Here is a 26617-nt window from a genome sequence, read left to right as displayed (position 1 = left end):
AAAGGTGCTAAGCAATGCATAGGAATATGATAACGGGTTATTTTTGAGTCATAGAATGAATTATCTAAATACTTACTTTAATCAGCACAAGCATAGATTATATCACTATAATGCAAATCAGAATCACTATTTCTACTATTTCTTTGTGTCTGTGTCCAACATCACTTCAGAATTACAATAATTTCCTATTCAAACTGTTGTGAGATGTAGTATTTTGTGGCAATTAGCTAGTTACAAATTACTTTTTATATATCCATATAAAATACACAAATATAAATGTATATATATAGTGAGGGATAATGAAATTTCAGAGACTTGGTAATTATTTAAATAATAAATGCTTTAGTAATTTCATTACTGTATTTTTTCCTGTTACTGTCTTTTTTTTTTTTCCTTTAAGTAGTAAAATGTGAGTGATTTGCTCAATAAGGTATTTCATAACCTCACTCTTTCATCTTCAGAAAGCAGCAGCCACTACAAACCAGTATTATTTTTATTCTATTGCTTAACTGCACATGCACAAAGGCTTCATTTTCAAAGCTGAGTATGTGTTAGAGCTCTGTTGCTCTTCAGTGACCTGCTAGCCCATTCAAAATTTAATGGTCTCCATCACGAGTGGCACCCAACTATTTCCAGCTAAAAAGAGGAACAGATATGAAACAAATTATTCGATGAATGTGTAAAGAAAGTTATACAGAAAATAGGGATCCACTCAATAAATGCTGGGGCAGGGAAAGGGGCAGTATCAGTCAGGTACTGACAGTCTTATATTTGGAATAGCTCAATGTAAGTTTGATTGTTTAACTACAAAAATACTCCCTGTTCTCCTTTCTTTATAGGAAAGTGGCATCTTGGGATGAACTGTGAAAGCAATAACGACTTTTGTCACCACCCCCTCAGTCATGGATTTGATTACTTTTATGGGCTTACTGTGACCAACCTTAGAGACTGCAAGCCTGGCCAAGGCAGCGTGTTTTTAAAAGGGGTTCAGAGGTACCTTGTCATTCTAATCCAAATCCTTGGAGTCACTGTAGTCTCAGTGGCAGTAGTGCATTATATTGGCTTCTTCAAAGTACCCTTCCAAGCACTGGGCTTCTGTCTGTTAATCATCTCTATTTCACTTGCAGTTTTGATTTTTTTCTTTTATCATTTCCGAAACCTGAACTGCTTTTTAATGAGGGACCATCAGATAATCCAGCAGCCATTATCCTATGAGAATCTTACTCAGAGACTGACAACAGAAGCTGTACGGTTTATAGAAAGGTAGGTATCAAGCTGTGGTTTGAGTTAATGATGGCAATTTTCAATGACATTCCTTCCTAAAAAGTAGATTACCACTTTTTCCTTTAAAGCATGACTAAAGTTAATCACTGTCAAGTGACAGTTCTACAACAGAGTGTGTATGTGTAGAGGAAAGCCATCACTTTATACTTCATCTTAATCTCTATGATTTTTTTTTTTTATTTTTTTTTCCAAGAGTATGTCTTTATTTTCTCAATAAAAACTGAAAAATTTTATGTTTATTTATTTCAGAATAAAAATGTTTAACAATAAATATATTAAATTTCTAACTCCTTTTAGGACTGTCATTATTTGGAATTTTAGGTAACCAAATATATGAAAAGTATTTTGAAGTGTGACTTAGTTGTATGAAGGCAAAATGTGGAGTTGTGATTTGTAAGTTTTCTGGAATGAGAAATTGCTCTTCATCATTGTTTTGGTGCTTGCATTAAATGATGAAAACTGTGCACCCAGCAGTGATTATGAATACATTCACATAGTATCATTGCAGAATGCAAACTTAAACCAAAGAATCAAGGGCTAATTTTTCTAAGCTTAGTGACTGGTCATGATAGTAAGCAACACTGTTAACAAAAAAACAATGCTCATATAAAATATTGATCTACTGCAATTTTTCTGTCATTTCCATCATAAATATTTGATTTGGATAACTCTACTCACAATACCAAAAGAAAACATGTCTTAAATCAGATTTCTATAACTAACTCTGATGAGTAAATAAAATTAAATGAAAGCATCATTATTTCCTCTTGTTAATGGTGATAGATAAACATACTTTCTCATCTGGATTCTAACTAGTTTAACAGTGTAATACTTGTTTATTATAAACGCACACACGAACACATGCACACACCTCTGGAAGTTTTTGAGAGTTTATTTGCTTAGTGACCAAGCTTTTGAAGGTTTAAAATGTCTCTTGATTAGACAAACTATATGTAGGGAGATTCTGCCTTTTTGCATAAGTGCTACTCTGCTGTAGTAATTCACAGAGTTTTGGACATCTCTGAATTATGCATTGATTTCAACATACTGTCAATAAAATGATAGCTCCAAAACAGTAAGCTCAAGATTGAGAAAGAAAGCTAGAAAAGTGGTAACACTATTTATAATCTCATAATGCACACAAAACACAAATTAGTCAGTGTTTAAAGCTGGCTAAACAAAATATGGTCTGTGTCAGCATAGCTCTGTTGACTCAGCTGGAGGTTGAGGCTTTACATCAGCTAGCACTTGGCCCCGTTCTGAGAGTCATTTCTGGACAACAGTTATTTAAAATTGAAGTAAAGGTTAATAGCATATATTAGTAATTTACAATACGCTTCATTACAGGAATTCTGCAATTATATTGAGAATTATAACCCAGACAGTTTAGAGTCAGTGCTAAGTTAAAAAATATGTATATCCAAACATATTAAGGTATTGAGAACCCATTAGAGCACCCAAGCAATCTTAATTGTGCCCTGCAGTGATTTCATATTTAAGTATATGGCCATAAAACTTGCTCCAGGGGAAAAGTGTGATTTAATTAATATACACTGAACTGATCTGCCCCATATAATATTGTGAGCAACAAAATCAATATTTACTTTGACACAGTAGTTCTGACATTATGTCAGTGCATCCATAGACCATTGCTTTTGTGACTTATCTACTCACTGGCCATTTGTTGGGGAATGGCAATCAAGAAACAAACAGGACTTAACAGCAGACAGACATCTAACAATCAAAAATGAAGGACTGCAGGTTTTTGGTAGCCATAGCTGCTTCATAGGATTCTTGTAGTTCCACTTTTTTTTCAGTGAGCAGTCCTCTTTTAGCCACACAAGTGACTCAGTACTTCATTTATTACACAGGTCTTTTGTTTCGATAAGTAGCAAACTCAGTCCTCCACAGCAGTAATCCACACACAAGTATAGCAGGGTGTATGCAAGTGCTCACTCTCATTGTAAGTGGACAGGTCAGCTCACTGTATGTTAATTCTAACTTTACTTTTACCCAAGAGCAAGAGCATGTACATATTTTAAATATAACAGAATGCTCTTTAGACATTACAGTATATCTGAAAGTCAAATGGATGCTAATTATTTCAAGTTCAATGTGGTTATCACTCATGTCTTTTCAGCATATCCTTTAATAGATAGCCAGCTGCACAGACAATCCAAGTAAGAATATGTCAGACCTTTTTTTAACATCTTAGCAACTAGTAAGACAAAAGTATCACTCTGTGTTACAGAAACTCTCTTAACAAATTCAGATAGCTGATGACAATTAACAGCATTTTGTTTTTAAAATAAGGGTGAAAATTTATTTTTAATAGTAAAGATGATATTGAGAAATTTTCATGCAGACTTTTTTTATTTTTTTTTCCAGTCATAGATTACATAGCCATAATGTTCAAAATTTGTGCATGAAAGACAGTTTGCATGAAAAGTAAATCATGTCTGCACTTTTACAAGTAAAAAGTATATGTTTTGTTGTATTCCACCCAAAAATTTATGCACTGCTCTCAATTCAGTGGACTGTGATTAAGGAAAAAGCTGAAGATTCAGATGCAATAAAAGAATTCAGATTGAAACAAACAAACAAACAAAAAAAAAAAAAAACAGAAACAGCTGCCTTGTAGAAATGTTTTTTAGTGAAGGGTCAGTGTTAGATTAGGATAGATATTAAATATTAAATTTATCACTATAAATCTTTTTTAACTTGAGATGCTGACATTTTCCGTCTTTTTAATTGATTCAGAAGCCTCCTATATTATTTTTGCTACAGTAGTGAAAGCTCACATATGTGACCTCTCAAATAACAATAAATACAAACTTCATGGTAAATGTATATTTTATGAGAAATATCATCATTTTATTTTTGGGAATCTGTACTTTATAATAGGCTTATCAGTACTGAGATCATAAAGAATATATGAAAAATTATCTGAAGGGAATCCAAATATTCCTTTTCAGTTTCCCACATGATATGAGGAAATATATAGTTTTCCTTCAGTGTTGATGTGAATCATATATATTATCAACAACATAAGTGGCAAGGGAAAATACTGTAAATAACCCCCCAAATGCTCTATAATTAGCTGAGTGTCTTAAGGTAAGTAAAGTTCTCTGGCTAGAGCTCTTGTGATTCAACTGAAATTTACAGCATGTTTAATATATTACAAATATTGTTAGAGCATATAGTACTAAATTCAGAAATTGCTGCACACTTTTAAGTTCTATAAATAATACATAAGGAAATGTTCTTATTTGAGCTTTTCTTTCACAGCCCTCTGAAACTGATCATAAATATCGTGTTGACATATCACGCGAACAGCAAAATATACAGAGTCTGTTTATTGCACTCTTTCCTCTCAGTTCAAGAAGTAGAATTAAAACAATGGAGACTTTATTACTGTGAGAGAAGAACAATTTATTTGTATTAATATGTATTTTAAAATTATTTATGCCTTGATGCAGCATATAAAAATGCAATGTATTTCTGGTGTTACATGCTGATCACATGCATAGAAACACCTCATTAAACAACAGAAGATAAACCTTAGTCTAGATAAAGGAAAAAGTGCTAGTATACTTGGTTTGACACAGTCTGATATTATGGTATTGGCCCAGGTTCTTATAATTATCTAGTTAGCTGATTACCTTCCATACAACCTTGTTGAAGAAAGTGACATATACAAGTGACATATACATATGTGTATTGTCCTAATGGGTATGTTTCTGAACAGCAGTTGTGTTAGGGCTTTTAAACATCTACTTCTAAAACTAGTAGATTCTTGTAGCCAGAACCTGCTAGATTCTTGGCTTTAAATTCCTTTCTACAAATATAGCAAACAGTAATTGGCTGAATTTTGTTTTTGTTTTTAACTTAACTGAAATTTGTACTGTCTGTGTGTTAGTTGTTTGTTCAGGATTTACCCTGTAATCAGACACTTTATCCTATTTTGTACTCATTTTGCCTTTTTTTTTTTTTTTTAAACTCTACTGCCAAAACAATTTTGCTTTGAATATTTTTTTTATAAAACCAACTAAATCTAGGTTTTTTGTTGTTGTAATTATTTGTTTTGTTTTTCTTTTTCCCCAGGAACCATAATGCACCATTTCTTCTTGTCCTGTCTTATCTTCAAGTCCATACTGCTCTATATGCTTCAAAAATGTTCAGAGGAAAAAGCAGGCATGGATTATATGGAGATGCAGTGGAGGAAATGGACTGGAGTGTAGGTATGTTGATCTTAGTTTACTATCAGTGAAGGTAATTCATGCATGTCCATCAAACATAGAATTCTGCAGTTTAGATATCTGTAGTATATTACACATAATTGCCCCTAAGAGGGAGAAAAACAGGTAAAAAATGAAAACTACCATCTGATCAAATTTATGTCTTACAAATACCTACTCTCTTATTTGACTATAATGGTACATCAGTGTGGACTTTCTTCACAAAAATGGTGTTTCCTCATTCATGAATTTAGCTTTGGTGCATATGTATGTAGACTGCTCTGAAAGTAATGCCTCCTATTTATTTTCATAGAAAATACAACAGATACAAAGAGTAAAGTAGCTTTACTTGATAGAGCAAATTCTCATCTACAAGCCACTTTTAGCTATGCATTTTTGCCAGTGATGAACAAGAGCCTGCATGCCATGCTTATAAAAATCTGCATGGCCATCTGGAATGTGGCTAATCTTTCATGTATCTGTAACCACTGCTGAAATGCACCAGCCTCCACCTCACGGTGCTAACATCTACTGTTTGGTATCCATAAATGTCCAACAAGCATTGGTTAATGTGGATGGGTGCCATTTTTTCTGCAGGGAGGAAGTAAATTCCACCCTTTGCTTTACATGCACTTCCATGTCAGATGACATTTTTTCAGACTGTCCCTCTGCTGCCATCTGTCACACAGCAACAAAATGTAGTGGAATATTGGTGGGAAGGATTAACCTTTACTGCCATACCTTTACTGCCATGCCACCATCTTCCTCTTACGCAAGTATATGTGGATAAACCTTGTGTATATTCTTTTGCATCTTTTGCATCAAGAATTCTAGTTGCAGAAGTGAGAGAACCAAAAGCAAGGTATGTTTAATCATTTGTAGTTTATTTCGTGCAATACTTGCAGAAATAAACAATATGGCATAAACCTTATGAGCCTGGTCTAGTATTAAAAGTAGTTGGTGTCCCTGCCTATGGTAGGAAGGTTGAAGATTCATGATCCTTGAGGTCCCTTCCTTCCCAGGTTATTCTGTGATTCTGTGAAACTGTATGCATTTGGAAGGAATGGCTTTCAATATGTGGGCTAAATGGATTACGCATTAAAAAAAAAAAAAAAAAAAAAAAAAAAAAAAAAAAAAAAAAAAGTTCTTATGTGTGGCTCTTTGCTCTTTTGTAAAGAGAAAGAGGATTTAATTCGGTATGTATTGCATCCTGAATCTTTTATGACTTCTGTCAGTGCCAACCTGTATTTAGTAAATCAAGTTCTTGCAATGGATAAAGGTATTCATGAGTCCTGTAATTTCTGTTTGTATTGTTGCTGTGGTAAGCTACTGATCATTAGCTAGTTTCACTGTCTGGGTTTGATTTTTCTATTTATTTTTCCATTCTATATTAGCAAGGATGTTCTAGCCTAATTGATCATTTCCTGTCTTTGGGTTTTGCTGCCTCCTTTAGTAGAGTGGCTCTGGAATTTAAGCACATTGGAAACCTAGGCAGCTGCCATGTGCTGTGTCAGACTATATGATGCAGAGGTGATGATAACAGATTGAAAGACAGAATAACCACAGGCTTTTAGGAAATGTGTCACCCAAACTGTTTCAAACTGCAGGACACAAAAATATGATTTTAAACAATTGAGATAACTCAGATATAAAAATCTAGTAGTGATAGCATAGGAATTTTGGAAAAACTCAAGAGAAGAGAAACAAATTTCTTCTAGCATTGTCCTTTATTCTAGGAGCAACAGATCTAACAGGGCTATATCAGTTACGAAACAGATCCTTGGCTAGTTTAAACTAGTGTACAAACGTCAAATTTTGTCTCAGCTGAGGATCTGGGTATTTGATGTGGTTTACGTCTTCAGCAACTCCTCTTTTGACAGATTGCGTATTGGCTCCAGGAGGCAGAAAATGTGTTTATTTTCTCTGTTATTTTTTCTTCTGTTACTAATATGATAAAAGAAAGTTGGGTCTGACATTCTAAAAGCGATCGAAGGAATTATATAGTCTTTTTTTGTGCATGTGTGTTTTTTTCTTGCTTTTTTTTTTTTTTTTTTTTTTTTTTTTTTTTTTTTTTTCAATTGATGAGAGCACTTACTTATTTCCATTAACTTCCACTGAAAAATTCCAGGCTTAATGAATCAACGATACCAGACAAAGTACATTTATTCACTATACTATTCATGCTAGTAACCAGTGATTTCCTGGAGTGCTTCTTAATACATTAATAGAAAAATCATAGAGTTTTCTGGAAAAGCTGAAATAAATGGAAACTATTAGCTTTCTGCAGAGGGTTGTATTATTATTTTTTTTTAAACAGAAATTAATTTTTATGCACAGAGTAATGTAATTTGCAAAATAAATAAGAATAAATTATGCCACATAGAGCAATATGCTACTCTAGCCTTTAATTAAAGACAGTACAAGCATAATAAATAAATAGATACTGAATGTATGGAAAACATGATTGTAGTATACCATCAAAAAAAAAAAAAAAAAAAAAAAAAGAAAAACCTGGAGGAGAATAACAGAGACAATGTTACAGTTGGTAAGAGTGAAGGAAAATTTATATCAAATTGGGCCGTGAAATGCAAATTAAATATTGTCCTTGATTTGAGAGATCCATTAGTACCAGAAAGAAAGCTTTGTGTCATGTGCAAGAGAAAGAACAGTTTCTTTTCTAAGAGTAAAATAGAGAAGTTCACTCTGACTACAAATCCTAAGTGAAAGACAATTCACCCTTTCTATTTGTTTATTTATTTAAATTCAATTATATCGTTAGGCAATAATTCAATTAAAAGACAATTTCCATGCTAGGAGGTGAAAAAGAGATATACAGCATAAGTAAAATACTCTATTGAATGTTTCATGTTTGTGACTTCTTAAACCAACATTGAAGAGTATGATTGTAGTCCATGTCAAAAATAGTAAATAAAGAGGTCTGTGTATTTCAACTATTTTTGCATACTGAACAGAATTCAATGTTTAAAACATACAGTTATAATGTCACTGTATGTGACATGCCTTAGAGAGTTATTCTCTGGATAATAACATTAAATTTGTTTCAGTGTAAGCTAAGCACCTTATTAATGCTATTAATTATAATTCAACTGAGAGTAGATAAAATAATCTTGTCTAAAATGGAAAAAGAATGATGAATGAGTGAACGGAGTGTTACCCTTCTTTTCCTTCCTCCTTCATTTCTGATTCAGCATAGGAAAATGATATTTTCAGAAATGTTTTTTGCTCTAAATTGCATAACACTAATTTCATTCAGAAAACACTGTGAAGAGTTCTGAAGCCCTCTGTAAACTTGTATGCAAGCTGCATGAAGATAGACTAATTCAACACCACTTTCGGAAACAGCTGTTTATTTATCTGTTTACAGTAGTAAGCCTACTAACTAGTTTTTAGTCCTTTGTGGAACAATCAAAATTGAATGTCTGAAGTGTAAAAATATCTCAGAAATTGTAGCCTGGCACAAGCTAGGTTTCTGTATGGTAACTATGCTGAGTACCTTCATTATGAGAATGCTATGCAAGCTGAAAAAAACTGCTTCTCTGGTATATTCTTTTATTGTGTATTAGAATCTAGTTATGCCAAGATGCAAAAAATTTTGCCATCTGATCTTACTTATTTAGAATAAGAGGAGTGGGATCTTACTACAAGCTTACAGTTGAAATATCTTAAAAAATTCAGTAAAATTCTATGTTGTGAGAGTAACCCCATATCTCTCCAGTACAAAAGAAATGATAGAACTACTGAAGGAAGTCTAGCAGTGGTCCCCAAAGGTGATTTACAGGATTGGAGCATCTCTCCTGTGAGGAAAAGCTGAGAGTACTGGGACTGTTCAAAACAGGGAATAGAAGGCTCAGGGGAATTTCATCAGTATCTACAAATGCCTGAAGGAGTGTGCAAGGAAGACAAAGCCAGGTTCTTCTCAGTGCCTGCTGACAGGAAAAATGGATACTGTAGCAATGGAGGTTCCATCAGAAAATCAAAAAGCACTTAGTTAACATGAGTATCATGGAGCACTGGCACAAGTTGCCCAGAGAGGACGTAAAGTCTCCTCCTTGGAGATATTCAAATGCTGTCTGAACGTGGACCTGGTCAACCAGTCCAAGTGAGGTGCTGGACCAGAGGTCTGTTCCAACTTTTAATGATTCTGTGATTCTCTGAGATATTCAAGAAAAGGGGAAAAAAACTATTGGCTAAAATTGATTTATATTTTGAAAACAAATCAGACATAACTTCTAAGAGCTAGTTGGGAGGAACCTAAAGAGGGAAAATTAAGATGTGAAATCGAGAACAGGACATGTAAACCCTGGCTCTTTTAAATGAAATCTCACTACATTTCAATAGCTGGAGTTATTCAAAGTCAAATTTACATTAATATAATTCATGGAAACATCAATATTTAGAAACTTTCATTACTGTAGAGCTTATATAAGATGAAAATTAACATGCAAATAATCACCAGCTGAAGGGGTTTAAGTAAACACACCAGGAAACAGTAAAAAAAATGATGAGATTTCACTTCCTATTTATTTATCAGAGAGAAATAGTGACTGAAGAGTAATCACACATTTGGATTATAATACTGGTCCGTTTTAGAGCTGAACAAAGTAAATATTTGTGCCTAAATGCAAAGAAAGGACTTAGAAATAAACAGAAAAATAAACCACAGATGAGGATCATCTAAGGAATGATCTTTATCTTAAGAGTATTCTTTTGTGGTGTTTTTGTTTGTTTGCTTGTTTTTGTTTTTGTTTTGTTTTGTTTCTGGCAGAAATTTGTAAATAGAATTATTTTTTTCTCTTTTGTCCCTAATTTTATGGTGTTGTATATAATCTTAGGTCCTGTTTACCTTAGTCATTAGTAATTAGTAATCCTTTCCAATGAATCACCAAATTTTGATGACTGAGTATTTGAAATCACTATTAGAAAACAGTAAAGACAAATATAAAGTAAGGTAAATGGTTCAGAAGGGATAACGATCACTACAGAATTCAGTAACCTTTACTGAATAGTTCATGTGGAAGGTAGTGTTAATGCAAATGAAACCTTGGGTTTCAGTTAATGTAGGATTAATGTGTGTATGTTTAAACAGATAATGTACAATTTCTGTGATCATTAATGTTGATCATTTTCTCCATTTTTGACTTGCATTCAACTCTGAAGTGAAGTAAATCAAAGCTCTAAGTAGAGGCAATTCCAATATAGTACAAGAAATTTCTATTGACTGTGTGTTTTTTTTCTCCGACCCCACTGCTTTAGTAATAGATTGGTAATAATAGAACATTTCCAGAAATAATCTGAAAGCTGCTTCTGGAAAAGCATAAAATAGTTATGGGAGAGAAACGTGCTGTATGCTCACAATCAATTTAGTAAAATTCTTGTTCTGGTGTAGGTATTGTAGGCTAAAGCACTCATGAAACAAAACCTGGATTTTACAGCCAAAAAATTCTTAATTTTTGTATGCTTTCATGGTAGCATGTAATGTATTTTATATTTCTTAGTAGAAGTATTTTTATTCTCATTTTAAAAGTTATTTTACACCTACAAACCTACTGGCACTTAAACTTGACCTGTTTGTTGTTGTTTGTTTGTTTGGTTTTTTAATTACAAAGTAATTTAAAAAACATTTTAATAGTTATTTCAAATTCTATTTCACTGATATTGTATTCTTAGATTTAGATTTTTTGAATATGCTTTTTTAATATACTTTTTTTTTACTTTAATATGCTAGGAAAGAGTAGCATATTTTATTCTTCTGTGAAACAGACATAGCATCGGTAAGTTTCAGATGAAACTTATGTCTTTTCATTAATATATAATTGTTAATGTCTGTTTTTGTGAATTACCACAGCTTTATTTTAATAGATAGTAAAGTGTTTGTATACTTTCAAACCCTATTTAGAATCCTATTCTCTTAGTACAATCTAGAAATATATCATAAATCTTTTGATAAGTCTGAATTGTGCTAAAAATCAAAGTAAACAATTATATGAAAGAAAAAAGCATACTTATCACTTTTTGTAAAACAATGAATTAGCTGTTATTATTTTCAAGAAAAAAAAAATCTTGTACCTTATATCTTTGCAAGTTGAGCCTAATTTGTCATTACTTTTCACCTGATGTACTCATTTGTAACAGTGCAAAGTCAATTTAAAAGATAATCAAAGCAGAATGATACCACAGTATTATAGATGGCAGATAATCAGACTTAAATTGTTTTATCCAGCTATGATGAATGTGACATAATCTTAGCTGAGCCTGAAAACTTAAAAGATAAAACTAAGGTTCTGGAGAGCGGTACCTGGCATGTTTCTTGACCTTGCTTTTCTGAATTGATACTGGTATATTCAAAAAATCTAGGTTTACTTTAAGTTGTTTTAGTTATCATTAAAGACATTCAGGCAGTAACTCTAGGAATAAAGTACGAAGCCAGTTCAGTACTTTATGAATAGTATTTTTCCACTCTGATTTGCCATCCTGCACTTACTCTAACATAAGAGACTGGGTTGTTTTTTTTTTTTTTTCAGCTAAAATGGTAGTTCAGCTCTTGAAGCACATTAAGTTTTCAAGTCAGATGTGGGAAAATTGACAATAAGAATGCAGATTAAATAAGTTTGTAGTTCTGCCTTTTATGATGTGGATGCTCTCCAGTTGTGATCTGGGCTAAAACCCAAACGCGTTTTAGATGTCACTACACAATAATGACTTTCAGTCACTACTTAACAGGACTGAATTGAAAAGGTAAGTGATATAAGTCTCCTGTTTACTCTCTGATAAGCCTCCTGAGCTATCTAATCCTCCTTAGGTACAATTTCCTTTTTCTATAGTACATCTTTGTATGCAACAAATCTCCTTATAACATTATTTACAAGGTTTTAAAGCAGATTGTAAGCAGCCATTCTTATATCATTTTTTAATCAACCAGGTTTAAATAATGTCTTAATAATGCAAACTCCATGATAGAAAACTTCAGTGTAATGGAGTTTGTTGTAGTAGCAACACCGTCTTCAGAATTTTTCACTCTCTGCTGAACAGATTTCATTTGCATCTGATGACACAAAATATCAGCACAAAATGTGATGTGTTAGTGTATTATTCACTTTGCATAAAAGTAATGATAAATTTCTGAAAATTGATCCTAATTAAACAAACAAACAAACAGTGAAACGATGTCACAGAGTTATTTGAGTCCATGACAAGGGGGCACAGGCCTGGGCCAAAAGGAAAAACAAAGAGCTAATAAGAAAAAGGAAGGGATACTAACAGTTTGCCATGTGATCTGGCTGGTTCTGGCCCTATCCCTATAGAGAGGCAGGCTTCGGGCTGCATGCTCTGGGAGAGGGGGAGAGGTTGAAGGGCAGAGAGCTAGGAGATGATAGTTTTAAGAAAGAGAAAAAGAGAAAACAAAATGGCAACAATCTGAGGAGGAACTGTAGTTTACTAAATTTAACCAAATCAAACAAAAAGAGAGAGACAGGATTACCCAAAATGCGAGTCAACCACAATACTGCTAGGGAAGCACGTGATTTTACCATCTTTTTTTTTTTTTTTTTTTTTTTTTTTTTTTTTTTTTTTCCTTCTATGCTTAGAACAAAGAAAGCAATATCTGACAGAGCATGCAATCATGGTTTTCATGAAGAATGCAGTTGAGCTAGTAGGTGAATGTTGCTGTTATGCCTTATCAATAAAAGAAACCTGAATGTAAAATAAAGAGGCAGAGGAACTAAAAGTGAGATTTTTTAATCTGGTTATTTAAGCCTCCTCACCCACACCCCTTCCTTGTACCTTCAGATTGCTTTTTAATGAATTGTCCAGTATCTCAGTGTAACTGATAGAGTGCATGAATAATTGTACATTTGTAAAGCTACACAAAAAACACAAAATAACTTTTTTAGTCTATAATATCCAGTATTACAAAATGGGAAAAATAAATTTTTCCATGCTTGTGCCTTATGATACAATCTTTAACCATACAGTTATATGTCATTTTTTTTCCCACTGGCACTCCTTCTTCTCGTAACAGATTCCCTTTTTAATGAGCAGCTGTAGGTCTTTTCATAGTTGTTAAATATGATTTTTCATGTTCTATTTAACAAATGGTATTGAAGTTCTGTTTTGATAACAGTAGAAAGGTGCTACAGAGGGATCTGTGTAGACTGGACTGATGGGCCAAGGTTAACTGTATGAGTTTCAGTAGGGTCAAATGTAGGGTCCTGCATTTTTGTGGCAACCCCGGGCAACCCTACAGGCTTGGGGAAGTGGCTGGAAAGCTGCCTGATGGAAAGGTACTTTGGTGTAGTGGTGGACAGTCAGTGGAATGTGAGCCAGCAGTGTGGCCAAGAAGGCCAATGGCATCCTGGCTTGTATCAAGAATGGTATGGTTATGGTTGGACTTGATGATCTATCTCTAAGGTCTTTTCCAACCTGAGCAATTCCGTGATTCTATTCTATGATTCCATTCTGTGACATCTCTCATCTTTATATGGCATTATATTGCCAGAGTGTATAACAGATTCATAAACAAGCTTTTTCACAAAGTTTTTATAATACAGGGAGATCTTATTAATCTGTTCTATAGACAAAAAACTGAAGCAGATAGGTGATGTTAAGATTTACTAACTGGTATAGAGATTTGTGATCAGACACCACTAATACAACTCTGGATATATAATAAAGCATTCATACTTCCATTCAGGAGACATAGACATGGCAGAGAGAAGAAAGAAAGATGTTTCTCTTCCAGAATTGACCCATGTTTGAGTTGGGAAATGATTAAAATGTACTTCTGGACTCAAGAACCCAAAATTTCTTCTGGTCTTGAGAATTGAATACTTTTTACAGGTAACTAAATTCCTTCATCAAAATTTGAATACAATTCTATGAACAGTATCTATCTATGATAATTCAGGAAGTGTCTTCTAGCCTTTTATACTTTATTCATAACTGGCTACATCTCTTTTAAGGGTAGAAAAATTTAAAAAACCTGACCATCTGCATTTCAGTTTCCGTGGAGATGCAGGGATGCTTATGACTTCTTTTAGAGTCATCACCTCTGTTTCTTGGAGAGAGTCATTAGATTTTTTCTTCTTCTGAATTGTATCTTAGTAATTTTGAGGCCATATTGTTAAATCAATCAATCAGTCAAACGAACAAACAAAAACCACCTAGTTATTTGTGTGAAAACAGTAATCATAAAATACTACTGAGATCAATTCTATGTTGTAGATTATGATTCCAGAGGAAGGCCATGAGGTGATCAGTAGGCTGAAGTACCTCTTCTATGAAGAAAGGTTGAAGGAGTTGTGTACATTCAGTCTGGGGAAGAGAAAGCTCAGGAGAGATCTCTCTGTGGCCTTCCAGTAACTGAAGGGGCCTACAGCAATGTTGAAGAGAGAGTCAGGTTGTGTATTGACAAGAGGTAAAGGCTTTAATGAAAAAGAGGGTAAATTTGGATAAGACGTTGGGAAGTTCTTCTCTATGAGGGTGATGAGATGCTGGAACAGGTCTCATCACATAGAGACTGTGTATGCCCCATCCCAAAAGATATTAAAGACCAGATTGGGGCTATAAGCAACTTTGTTGGAAGGTGTCCCTGACTTTGCGGAGGTGATGGAACTAGGTGATCTTAAAGATCCCTTCAAATCCACACCATTTCATAATTCTATAATTCTGCGAGTACTGTTAATTGGAAGGATGGTTTGTTTTAGTAAATTGACATGAAATTGAAATTTCTTCAAACTGCTTAATTACAAGGCTCAGATTCCTGGTCGTTATAAGTTCTTGTTGATGGAGTTGCCCTTTTGTTCACTGTGGTTGTTTTGCTGCTTTTTTTGGTAATATTTTGATTGTTAAAACAACAATGCTAGATAAGCAAGCTAAGAATACAGGATCATTCTTTTTCTAGTAAGTATTGCACATTTTGCACTATAAAAAGTTTGTGGGGATTTTTATTTGGTTGTTTTTTGTTTCTTTAAAATAATAATAATAATAATAATAATAAATGTGCCAGCAGATACGCAATTGTCTTTTTAAGGTTTGGGAAAGTACAAGTGTAATGATGCTTGTGTCATCTACATGGACTTGTGCAAGGCCTTTATCATGGTCCCGCACCACATCCTTATCTCTGAATTGGAAAGACATGAATTTGAAGTCTGTACTATTTGGTGGATATCATAATTGGTTGGATGGTCATAGCCAGAGGTTTATTGTCAGCTGCTCTATGTCCAGGCAGAGGTCAGTCAGGAGTGATGGTGTCCCCAGGTGTCCATTTTGGGAGCAATGCTCTTCAACATCTTTTTCAGTGACATAGTCAAGTGAGATTGAGTGCACCCTCAGCACGTTTGCTGATGACAATAAGCTGAGTGGTGCTGTTGACACAATAGAAGGAAGGGTTACCATACAGAGTGACATGGACAGGATCAAAAAGTGGGCACAGGAGAACCTAATGAGGTTAAACAAGGCCAAGTACAAGATGTTGCACTTCAGTTGAGGCAGTCCCAGGTCTGTGAGTACAGATAGGGAGAAGAACTCATTGAGAGCAGCCCTGTGGAGAAGGACTTTGAGATAATGATGAATGAAAAGTTGGAGGTGAGCCAGAAATGTGTGCTAGCAGCTTGGAAGGCCAACAGTATCCTGCTGCACTGAAAGAGGGGTGGCTAGCAAGGAGAGGGACAGGACTGTCCCCCTTTACTCTTTCTTTGTGAGGTCACACCTGGAGAACTGTGTCCAAGGATTCCAGTACAGGGAGTATGGGTAGCTGTTGGAGCACAACTGGAGAAGTGACACAGAAATGATCAAGGGGCTGGAGTACCTTTACTATGAAGACAGGTTGAGGGAATTGGACTTGTTTAGCTGGCAAAACAAAAAACTTCTGGGAGGCCTTGCTACAGCATTCCAGTACTTGAAGGAAGCTTATAAATGGGAGTGGGACTGACTTTTTATGCGGTCTGACAGATAAGGGTGAGTGGCATTAAACCAAAGGAGAGAAGATTTATCTTAGATGTTATGAGGAAATTTTTTTGCTGAGAGTATGGTGAGGCACTGGAACAGACTGCCCAGAAAGGCTGTGGATACTGAATCCCTGGTGGTGCTCAAACCAGGTTGGATGGGGCCCTGGGCAGCTTGGTCTGGTTACTGGTGAGCCCGACCATGGCAGAGGGATTGGAACTAGACTAAGATCTCCTCTAAAGCCAGTCTATGATTCTAAGGTTTAGTTAAGGGCAGAATGGCAGACTGTCAACTTTGATGTTATCCAGCTTTTTCCCTCACTGTTTATTATAGAATAAGCCATTTATGTTTTGTTTCATTATGTTGCTTAGGAAAAAACAATATTGAATCTTTTCTACGTTTTCTAATTTTCTAGTTTGTTTCCTTTTTTTTTTTTTTCTTTTTTTTTTCTTTTCTTTCCTTAATGCTGTTTAGTTTGATGTTCTTTTTATTTTTCCACACATTTTCTTTAGTATACTCAAGATATTTTTTACTATTTTGAAGAGCTTGCTTTTTGTTTTCTTTTTATTTTTTGCTTATGTCCTGTATTTTATATACCTGCTACTCTTTTTAAATTATTTCCTTTCCCTATCCAGCAATGAAAAGCTTTTTATGGCATATCTTCCTGAAAGGCATTGTGTAGTAACCCTGAGAACACCCAAATGATTTTATGTTACATTAGTAAGCATAATACACAAAGGAACATCTGAAGTGCTGAACTGTTTTCTTGAGATGATAGAAGAGAAATTCCAGGATAATACAATCTATCTTAGACTAGTGTGAAGTTGTATTCAGAAGCTTCAGTGGATCTTGCAGCTTGCTGCTATTGGAAACTGAGGCAGAAGGGAGATACCTCTTTTACCTCCTTTTCCCTAAAAGCTTTCAAGGAAAGCATGGTAGGGCTGAACAAAATAGAAGAAGCATCTTTCTTGTAGAAGGTACTGTTTTCGATGGTGTGAAAAGTATGGATGCATTTAAGTTGTGTGAAAGAAAAAAAAATGCTTATTTCTAATTCCAGAGTAGAGTTGATTAAGCAAACACAGTAAAAAAATAATGAATATGTTTTTTTCTTTGTTTACAATATGAATGAATGTAATTTGTCTCATAAGATCATTACATCACACTGGAACTTTTGCAATCAATTTAGTAGCGTGGAACATTAAAAAGTGTAGGGAACCTTTGTCATTACTTGTTTTTCAGGTCCTCATTTTGAAAGGTTTTGGGATTCCATAGCTCTGAAGTTTTTGTAGATTGTTTTCTTTCCCTAATTGTCAAAAATGATCATGGCCCATACAGTAGTATACATATTAGAATATTGTTCTGGTATTCTTGTCCCAAAATAGAGTTTAAAGACCAGGTTTCTCTCTCCCATGTTGATATGAAATGTGCCATTAATGTAAGTAGTTACATTAACTGGTTAACATATTTGCATATCTGCAATAGAGATTTTAACTTCCATTAAAGAAATTTCTGCCTTCCTGATGTGAGAGGGGTACACTTTCATGTAAGTGTAGAATTTGACCTTATGTTTTCCATCTCCTCATACAGTAAGAGTAGATAATTTATTCTTTTATTTTCTTTGTAGTTCCTCTTTGGTAGTTCTCCCAATGGATTGTCACAGGAAATCACATCATTGTATTTTTTCACCTTGTTGCTGCATTTCATTACTTGGAATCTCCAGCAATGATCAGTCTCTGCTGATAACAGCTTATCAAAATGTTGTTTAGTTAGTTTTGAAAGGTCTAGGATTTAAAAAAGAAGAAAAAAACTGTAATGCAATTGAGATTCAAAGGGAGATATCAATTTGACAGACGTTAGTTCTACATCTTCTTCACGAAGATGTGTCTTTTTAGATGAGGCAACAATTTTTTTTAGTTAAACTAACTTTTCCTTTTATATGTAAATATTGCCAAGTTCTGTACAACTCATGCATTACTTTTTCTTCCCTGAGATTTGAAGAAGACATCTTGTTAACTGAAAGATAATAAGATTACATTAAGATCAAGATCTTTATGTAGCACAATTATGTGTTTCTAAGTGTTGGATATTCGGGTCCTTCACACTGCTTTGTTATGTTTTATTATGTTTTGCTTTGTTTTATTTTGTTTGTTTTGTTGGTTGTTGTTGTTGTTGTTGTTTTGTTAAATTTTATTTTGTTTAAAGAGGGTTTATTCAAGAGCTTCTTTGGAAAAAAAAATAGCATGTGCACACAAGAAAGCAAGAAACCTGTCCTGATTAATAACTGTTCCTTTAAAACATTCCAGGGCAGTTCTTCTGTATGTGTGAAATGATGTAACTGGCCTGGAGTCAGTAGAACTGGGCTGAATTGAAGTCAACAACCATAATATGGAAAGATTTTGATTGTTGAAAACAATGCCATCACAATCTTTCAAACAAACTATATTTATTAGAGATTTGGCTATACTTAATTAAAATAAATAAATAAATAAAGTGAAAAGTTTGCAATAGAAGAACAGTAAATTTTGTATCATAGTTTAACCATGCAGTCAGAAGTGTAGCAGACAGTGCTTCTTTCTAATATGGGTAAGAAAATGCTAAGTACTTTGCTAGCAAAGCTGGCAAGGAAAAAGAGGAAAGCAGAGGTGGCTGCCAGCAACTCACAGCCAGGGAGCAGTACCATATAAATGTTAAATGTCCATTGGCAGAAAATTTAGAGAGAAATCAGAGAGAAAAACAAAGCCAAAGGTAAGGATGATGTCTGTGCAGCTGAAAGTGGGATGAAACATCCCATCTGTCTCTTGAAATCCTGACCAGGTCCAAAATGTTAGGAGTTTAAATAATACAAGTTCCTTTGTATCTACCACACCACATCCCACAGGGCAAGCTTTGAACATCCTCAGCATGGTGATAAGGGCAAAATGCTGCTAGAATGGCTTTTTAAACCAGTATAAATTTAATAAGGCACAAAATCGGCAGGTTTCCCTATAATCCTGAAACACTTCTAGGGGATTTTATCCTGAATGTTTTTGTCAACTTGGTGCTGATATAGTCAAGCCCCATATCCTACATTTCTTAGTAAATTTCAACTTTTGTGCAGTTCTACTGTAATTTATCAGCTGGCTGCTGCAAGTATCCCCAGCTACTTTTCATAAAAAGTGAGTGACTGCTTTAAACAGGGAAAGAGAACTTCAAGATCAGTCTCAATATAAAATGTTGGATTCTTTCATAGTTCTTTCACAGAATGTAAGCTGATTTGCTGATGTGACATTTAATGACTTCCTTTGTTCTTTACAGGAATACACAGTATGAGAACAGAAAATAATTGTTTGGGTGTTTTTTGTTGTTGTTGTTGTTTTGTTTTGTTGTTGTTGTTTTGTAGTTTTTGTGTGTGCTTTTTTTTTTTTTGTAATAAATATACTATCGAGAAACATGTCTACAGATTTGCAGTTAGAATATTTTGTTTCTTTTGTCTGTGCTAGTATTTCAACTGATCTGTAGTGTTACTTAGGCGAGCAAGCTTTCTCACTTCAAATTTAACTTTCAGATTTCTTTTTAAGAAATAACCTTAGTGGGATTCTGGTATGCAAAGCAGAGCCTTTCCAGAAATGTGTTGCATTGTTCACACAGTTCTCACTGGAAAGTCTCCCAGCTTCCTTTTCTGTAACTTCCCATTACAAACCAAATGACAGACAGCATTTATATTGCATCTGAACATTAGTAAGCTCATTTAGTAGCTATGTTAGTAATTCTGCATCACATTTTGTTTTGTTCATAAGTAAAAATTAAGTAGAGAAAAGGCAAAGAAACAGATTGATGATATCAGCACCCTCATTCCATTATTTTTTGGGGGCATCAAATACATCTTTACCTAAGTTGAGACCTCAAGTTGTTCCAACCTTATTTGAGACTGACTTATTTATCTTTCTAGACTTCAAAACAGAAAAGGATAGCTTATATTCTTTTCCTGTAGATATGTGTTTTAACATTGAATACTATTGTAAAACTTCAGCAAAAAACTCTTGGATTTCCTTTTCTCAAAAGTACTTAGATGAATTAAGGATTTAAAGTCTCATTTTATAGGATAGTTTATGGGACTTTTGAGATAATCAACGATAATCAATGACAGACAAGAAAGTTACTTGTTTTCCCTTCTGAGAGTATCCTAAGTAGCTTAAAACCTGTGTAAAGTTTAGAATGTCATTTTGAGTTTACATTGGAGTTTACATTCTATGGTGGAAAGTTCCCCTGAGAACAATTTTCACAGTCAGACATTCTTTCTTATTGGTATTAAAAGTATCTGTAGAGAGATACATTCACTGCTAGTGTGATTTGGAGACAGTGATTGCACAGTAGGCTTCAAGTGTCTTGGCAGACACAAAAGGCACTGAGTTGCCCAAAAGCACTTAGAGAACTAGGTCACCTGACAGGCCTGCATGATGATGGGGAAAAATGGGGATGTCGTGTCCAGGGAAAAAAACAACAAGAGTCTTCTGTTCTGTGGGTGAATTAATGATCAGCTATCTTTATGTAAGGATGGATGTGGAGAATTAAAATCAGAAAGCTGTGAAGTGAAAAGAATAAAGATTGAATGACAAAGGCTAATCTGATTCTGATAAAAATATTACTTGCTTTATAGTATATATGTCTAAGTTCAGTTTCCAAATTCAGCAAAGATGAAAAAGTTTGTCTACTGAAACATGAAAGGTCAAACAGTCTTACGGCAGTTTCAGTTTTGTTTGATAAAAATTATTAAAATGAAACAAAATACTGACATATGACTAATTTTTTTCAATAAATGCAGAGGATTAAAGTATAGTATTACATTTGCTCACCTGTTTTAAGTTATTCATACTTTAATCTGAGAATTTTTTTGGCATTATGCATTTGGATCTAAAGATATATACATGTTCAATTTAAAACTGACTCTAATTTAATAAATGTTTAAACCTTTGAAGATACAGATAAATTTTTCCTTTATCACTCTTCTGTTATCTATTACCATCAACTTTAATTGAAATAATCAAACAGTTGAAGCTTTAATTTCATCTGACAGTCTAATTCAAAAAAGAATAGTATCCTTTGATTGCCATTACAGTTTACCTAGACCCTATCCAGAATCTGGAGGAAAACACTGGAGATCCTGGGGAAGTAGGCAGTTTGCATTGTACATTTTAGTTGTCCAGATAAAATGGCATATTATTCTCAGAATTAAGATGCAAATTTACCTTCAAATCTATCACATCTGTCCTGAAAGATGCAAATGTGATGGACCTTCTAAAATCTCATCTAGTCCCCAAAACTATGTCATTAGTGTTGTACTATCAATTTGAATATGAAACCTTGTTGTCAATAAAGCAGCTGTACTTAGCTTCTCACAACCACAGTAACCACAACTTAACTCTTAGCTGTATTATCCATGTATATTTCTATAAGAGTAAAGTGTCATTTCAATTTTCACATCTACAAAATTAGTTGAACCCCATATGAATGGGAAAATAAGAGATGAAGTACTCATATCTAATTAATTATACGTAGAGTACTAATTCTGTAAAATGTATTTGCAACTGTCCCATACCCAAAGACAGTCTTAAATTATTTTGTCATTTATAAGTGTTGTTTAATATGAATGTTTGAATAAATGATACCCTTGATGCTGATGTTATGATACATCACTCATGTAGGATTCATATAATTTACACATGATTTAATTCTTCATGTGCTCAGAGATCCCTGAAATATGTACATCCTGAGATAGAATAACTCTTACTCAGTTGTCTCTGCAAAGGCTTCATCTTTTTGTTTTTCCTCTTGGTGTATTTTCCAGTTATTGGCACAGGTTCATCTGAGTCTCTTCTTCTTGAGGGAGAGAACATACAGTTGAGAAGGTCGTAATGAAATAAACCCCTAAGTAGGACCCCACTTATCTATTGTTGAGTGCCTAAGAAGTTGTATTTTTTCCCACTTAGAAAATGCCGCTAACCACACAAACTGCCTTGGTGATATCAATTCTGCTGCAGTTATTCCATCTGTGTTTGACTCAATTATTGATTTTTGCTCATTCTGCCAGCACAAGATCTTGTTCCCAGATAGGAATAAACCAATTCTTCACAACTATAGCTTATTTTTAGTTATATATATTGTTATATATATTGTATATATATAACATTGTATATGCGTTATGTTATATGTATATTATTACATGTTTTGTTATATATATTGTTATATATATATTATATACATAATCTTGTTCCAAGATTAGCAGCTAGTCTAGAACAGTGTGTCTAAAGACTACCGGAATGTCAGCAGAGGAAAAAAATGTCTTCAGACCGACTCTACTGTTGTCCCATAGACTGAATGTTTCCTCAGTAGTGACAGCATTTTAAGTGTGTTCCCAGATTCTACCCTTGAGATTAGTTAATTGGAAAGGAATCCAGGTCAGAAAATCCAAGAAATCTTTGCTATGCAAGCAGATATATAGAAGTGGATGGACGCTCCTTCTTGTCATGGTTTTATTATTTTTGCTTATTGGTATTCCACATCATATCATGAAGTGCACTGAGAGTTAATGCATTAGTCATGGGACTGGTCCAAACCAGCCTGTGAAACATTGACACTGCTTCTAATTAAAACACTGATAACATGCACTTTTTCAAAACAAGATGGTACTTGTTTAGCAGAATGTCCTTTTGACACTGGAAATTCTATAACTATAGTAGTAGAATCTTGGCACATTTTAGATCTTGGCTTTTACTTTGAAGACTTTGTTGGACAAATTGTATCCATAATGTAACTTTATAAATGATATTAGCGGAGCCAGACCTATTCAAGACTTTCTGCTAAATCTAAACTTTGCTTTCTTCCTACAGGAATTATTACAATTTTTTAAAATTATTTATGTATTTATTTTCTCTTCTAATCATTTATATTAGCTGTCATTTTCTCTCACCAATGCAGTTCACATACTAATACTCCCTCTATACAGAATCGTGTCTTTTTAGGTGAGTGCATTCAATTAATGGGCTACTTAATGTTCCATAATACCAATCTATTACTTTGTCCCAGAATTTCCACTTCCTAGTGGTTGTATTATAGCTCTGAATGTTAAACAAGTTTCATGCAGAGTTTATGTACTGCTCACCATATGTGCAGCAACTTCTTGTTTTGCTGTCAGTGGTTTTATTATTTTCCATCTTTACCGCTAGTGTTGTGCTCAATGAGTGGGTCTGAAAGTGATAATTACTTCCCCACTGCAGAGACAAACTGATTTACATATTTATCAAGGGGAAACTGTGCAGCTTTAAGCATATCACAAAACATTTGCATATTTATAACCTGAAATGTGCAAAAGCTAAAATTAAGATATGGATGTCTTGATCTCAGTTACTAAGCTGATTTTTATACAAAGGTTTTAGTCAGTGTATTTTGTAATCAGATCAGTATATTAAATAATGAAGTCTCTTTTTTATCACACAAAATCTACATAGAGATTAAAATGTTTGTTACCTTGTTAAAGACAGTGGGCAGAAGTTGCAACATTAAAGCTTAATAGGGTGAAAATATTAGCCTTTGAGCCTGGAAGAGATGATGGGTTTACCTTAATTTAATTCCTGTACCAGGAAGAGGGTCACAAGAAATTTAATATGTAGTGGATATTTAGCTGAATGACATCATTATCTTTTCTGGGAGCAGTATAGGCTTTAAGATATTTATACATCTAGGGGTAATGTGTAGGAAGTTATGCATGTATTTAAAACACTCTTAGCCTGTCACTCTCAGATGTAAGCCCCTTCATCTTCAAAACATGTTTCTTGTCATTCTGATTAGTTATGCTATTCAAAAGCAAACATTAATATCATCAGGGAATTCTGAAATATAAACTAAAAGGAAAAGAAGTCTCTAGGCAGAGATGTGATGGCTGATCTTCCCAGATCAATCTTTGTAATTATCTCAAGCTTACTATAAACTTCTGGGTTTGACAGAGTCATGTGAATGTCTGCTGAGTGGGATAAAAAGTTCTATTAAAATAAATTTCCTTTATTATGAGCTGTTTTGTCCTGAGTCATCTTTAAACCTCCTTCTGAATGTTGCTGTTTCTTTGAATCAGGCAAATTGTTTTAAAGCTCTCCTAATGAGTTGAGAGATCTTTTTCCTAATACCTACTCTACACAGACATATTCTTTACTCTACATTCTAGATCTCTTTTTCCCATAATTTCAGTGAGATTCTTCATTATTTCAAATTAATACTGGTAACCCTCCCTGTCCTGCTGACTTCAAAGGACAGTGAGCTAATTATGAAGCAAATACATTTTTTACACTCTTGCTTGACTAGAAGAGATTTACAAATTGCTAATACATTTCCATACACTTTATTGTTCAGTGTTTGTGCCATGTTTTCAAATGCATTGTCATCTTTTATAAATCCTGTAACCTAATGTGCATGAGTATAGAGGGAATCTTACATGGTTAAAAACTTCAAAAATTAATTTCAGAATTATATAGGCAGGTTCACCTTCCATTTATTCTTGTGTTAGGCAAATTGAATAGTGGCATAGTGCTTTCTGTTTCATCCTAAAGAGTAGAGTCAATTGCTCTCATCATTTTTACATGGGTATCACTCCACTGAAGTCAGCATTTTCACTTTCACAATAAAACAATTCTATAATTTAAAATAGCTTGAAATGAGACTGCAGAACAGAATGTAGAGAGCTCAGCATACTTCAGAGGAAGCTTTGCTAAAATTTTGAAATATTATCATCTAAATTAAAACAAGCAACATCTTGATAATATTCCGATAAATGAAAGAACAGTGTCTAATGATCAAATGTCTTTAATCAACATTAGCCACCTGAATGGGAATGTACATTCCAAGAATGGCAATAGGAGGAGAAGGCTGAACTTAAACTGTAGTTGCTCAGTAGGTTCAGAATTTGTGCAGCTCTTTCACTGTTAGATTTATTTTGTTGTTTTGAGTGCTGTCTTTCAAATTCTGTTCTGTTCAAACCAGAAATATGTAAGCAGTAAGATTTACAGAGATCAGTGTAGATCTTAATTTTTTAGAACAGGACGTTCAATTCAGTCTTTTTGATAAAGAATCTTTCTATTTTTTTAACAGTTTCCTACATTAGGGATTTCAAGCCATCATTGCTTGAACTGAGCTACAGTTTTCCAAGTGTTTTGACTTATTTATCCTACAGTTTCATATTCTGGATAAGCTTTTTACTTCTACAAACTTTTTACATTTGTATTTTGTACAGTAAGTAGGAATAGGATTCAAAGCGTGCAGAAGCCCCATTTCTGTAATCAAAGATAACATACGATGACGTATAATACATATCCAGTCATATTTTGTGTGAAGTAATAGTTTCACCATCTTATTCCAGTCTCATTTAGCTGTCCACAACACGTATACAAATTTAACTCATGTTTTAAATTTCTTGCACTTCAGATAGGATTTATTTTACTTTGTTTGGTTACTAGCATGCAGGTATTTACTTTTCAATTTGTTGCCTGTTTTCTCTTTAAAAAATACCTTTTTGCAGACTCACCTTTTTAAAAGTTAATCAGCTAAAACAGCCTCAGTGAAATTCCTCCTTGTTCATTAACTAAGGTTATCTGAGTACGCTTATATATCAGTCTTAGCTTGATTCTAAAGTATCTCCGTAATCTAAAGAAAAAACAAAATTAGAAGAGTAAAAGAAATTGTTATTAGCAAATGATTAAAGATGTATTTTCCCTATTTTATACTCTTTGCTTTCAAAATTGATATAATATTTGGCAATATGTCAAAAATATCTATTTACAGTTCATGCGTTGCATTTTTATTCTGTTTTGGTTACCACTTAGAAATGCTAATAAGTAAATGTATGGCACTTGCTAACAGAAACCATATCATTCAGATATACTATAATGGGTCTTATTTCACACACTTTTTTGCTAATTTATACAGTGTTCATTGCAGAAGGTGTAGCTGTTCAAGATAAAGACAGAAACCAAAGTTTTGGTTCATTTCTGTGAGTTCACTGAGAATGTCATTCTATATTAACAGTATGCTATTTTAATTAATTAATTCTGAGAGGACAAATGAGCATGTCAAAATTAACATTCAAATTGGAGCATGCCTGAATTTATAAA

General features: G+C 33.8%; 1 protein-coding gene across 6 annotated transcripts in view; it reads left to right on the top strand.

The window, feature by feature from the left end:
- Window positions 1-26617, top strand: part of STS (steroid sulfatase) — a 178248-nt gene that overhangs the window by 108612 nt on the left and 43019 nt on the right. For all 6 annotated transcript variants that reach the window (XM_072341925.1, XM_072341933.1, XM_072341908.1 and 3 more), the window contains 2 exons: window positions 840-1263; window positions 5389-5525. In XM_072341925.1, coding sequence (XP_072198026.1) covers window positions 840-1263; window positions 5389-5525 — 561 coding nt within the window. The remainder of the gene's footprint in view (window positions 1-839; window positions 1264-5388; window positions 5526-26617) is intronic.

This window comes from Excalfactoria chinensis, chromosome 1 (genome assembly GCF_039878825.1).
Source record: "Excalfactoria chinensis isolate bCotChi1 chromosome 1, bCotChi1.hap2, whole genome shotgun sequence".
Taxonomy (NCBI): domain Eukaryota; kingdom Metazoa; phylum Chordata; class Aves; order Galliformes; family Phasianidae; genus Excalfactoria; species Excalfactoria chinensis.
Note: the sequence above shows the minus strand (reverse complement) of the source record. Positions and strands in the feature narration are given on the sequence as shown.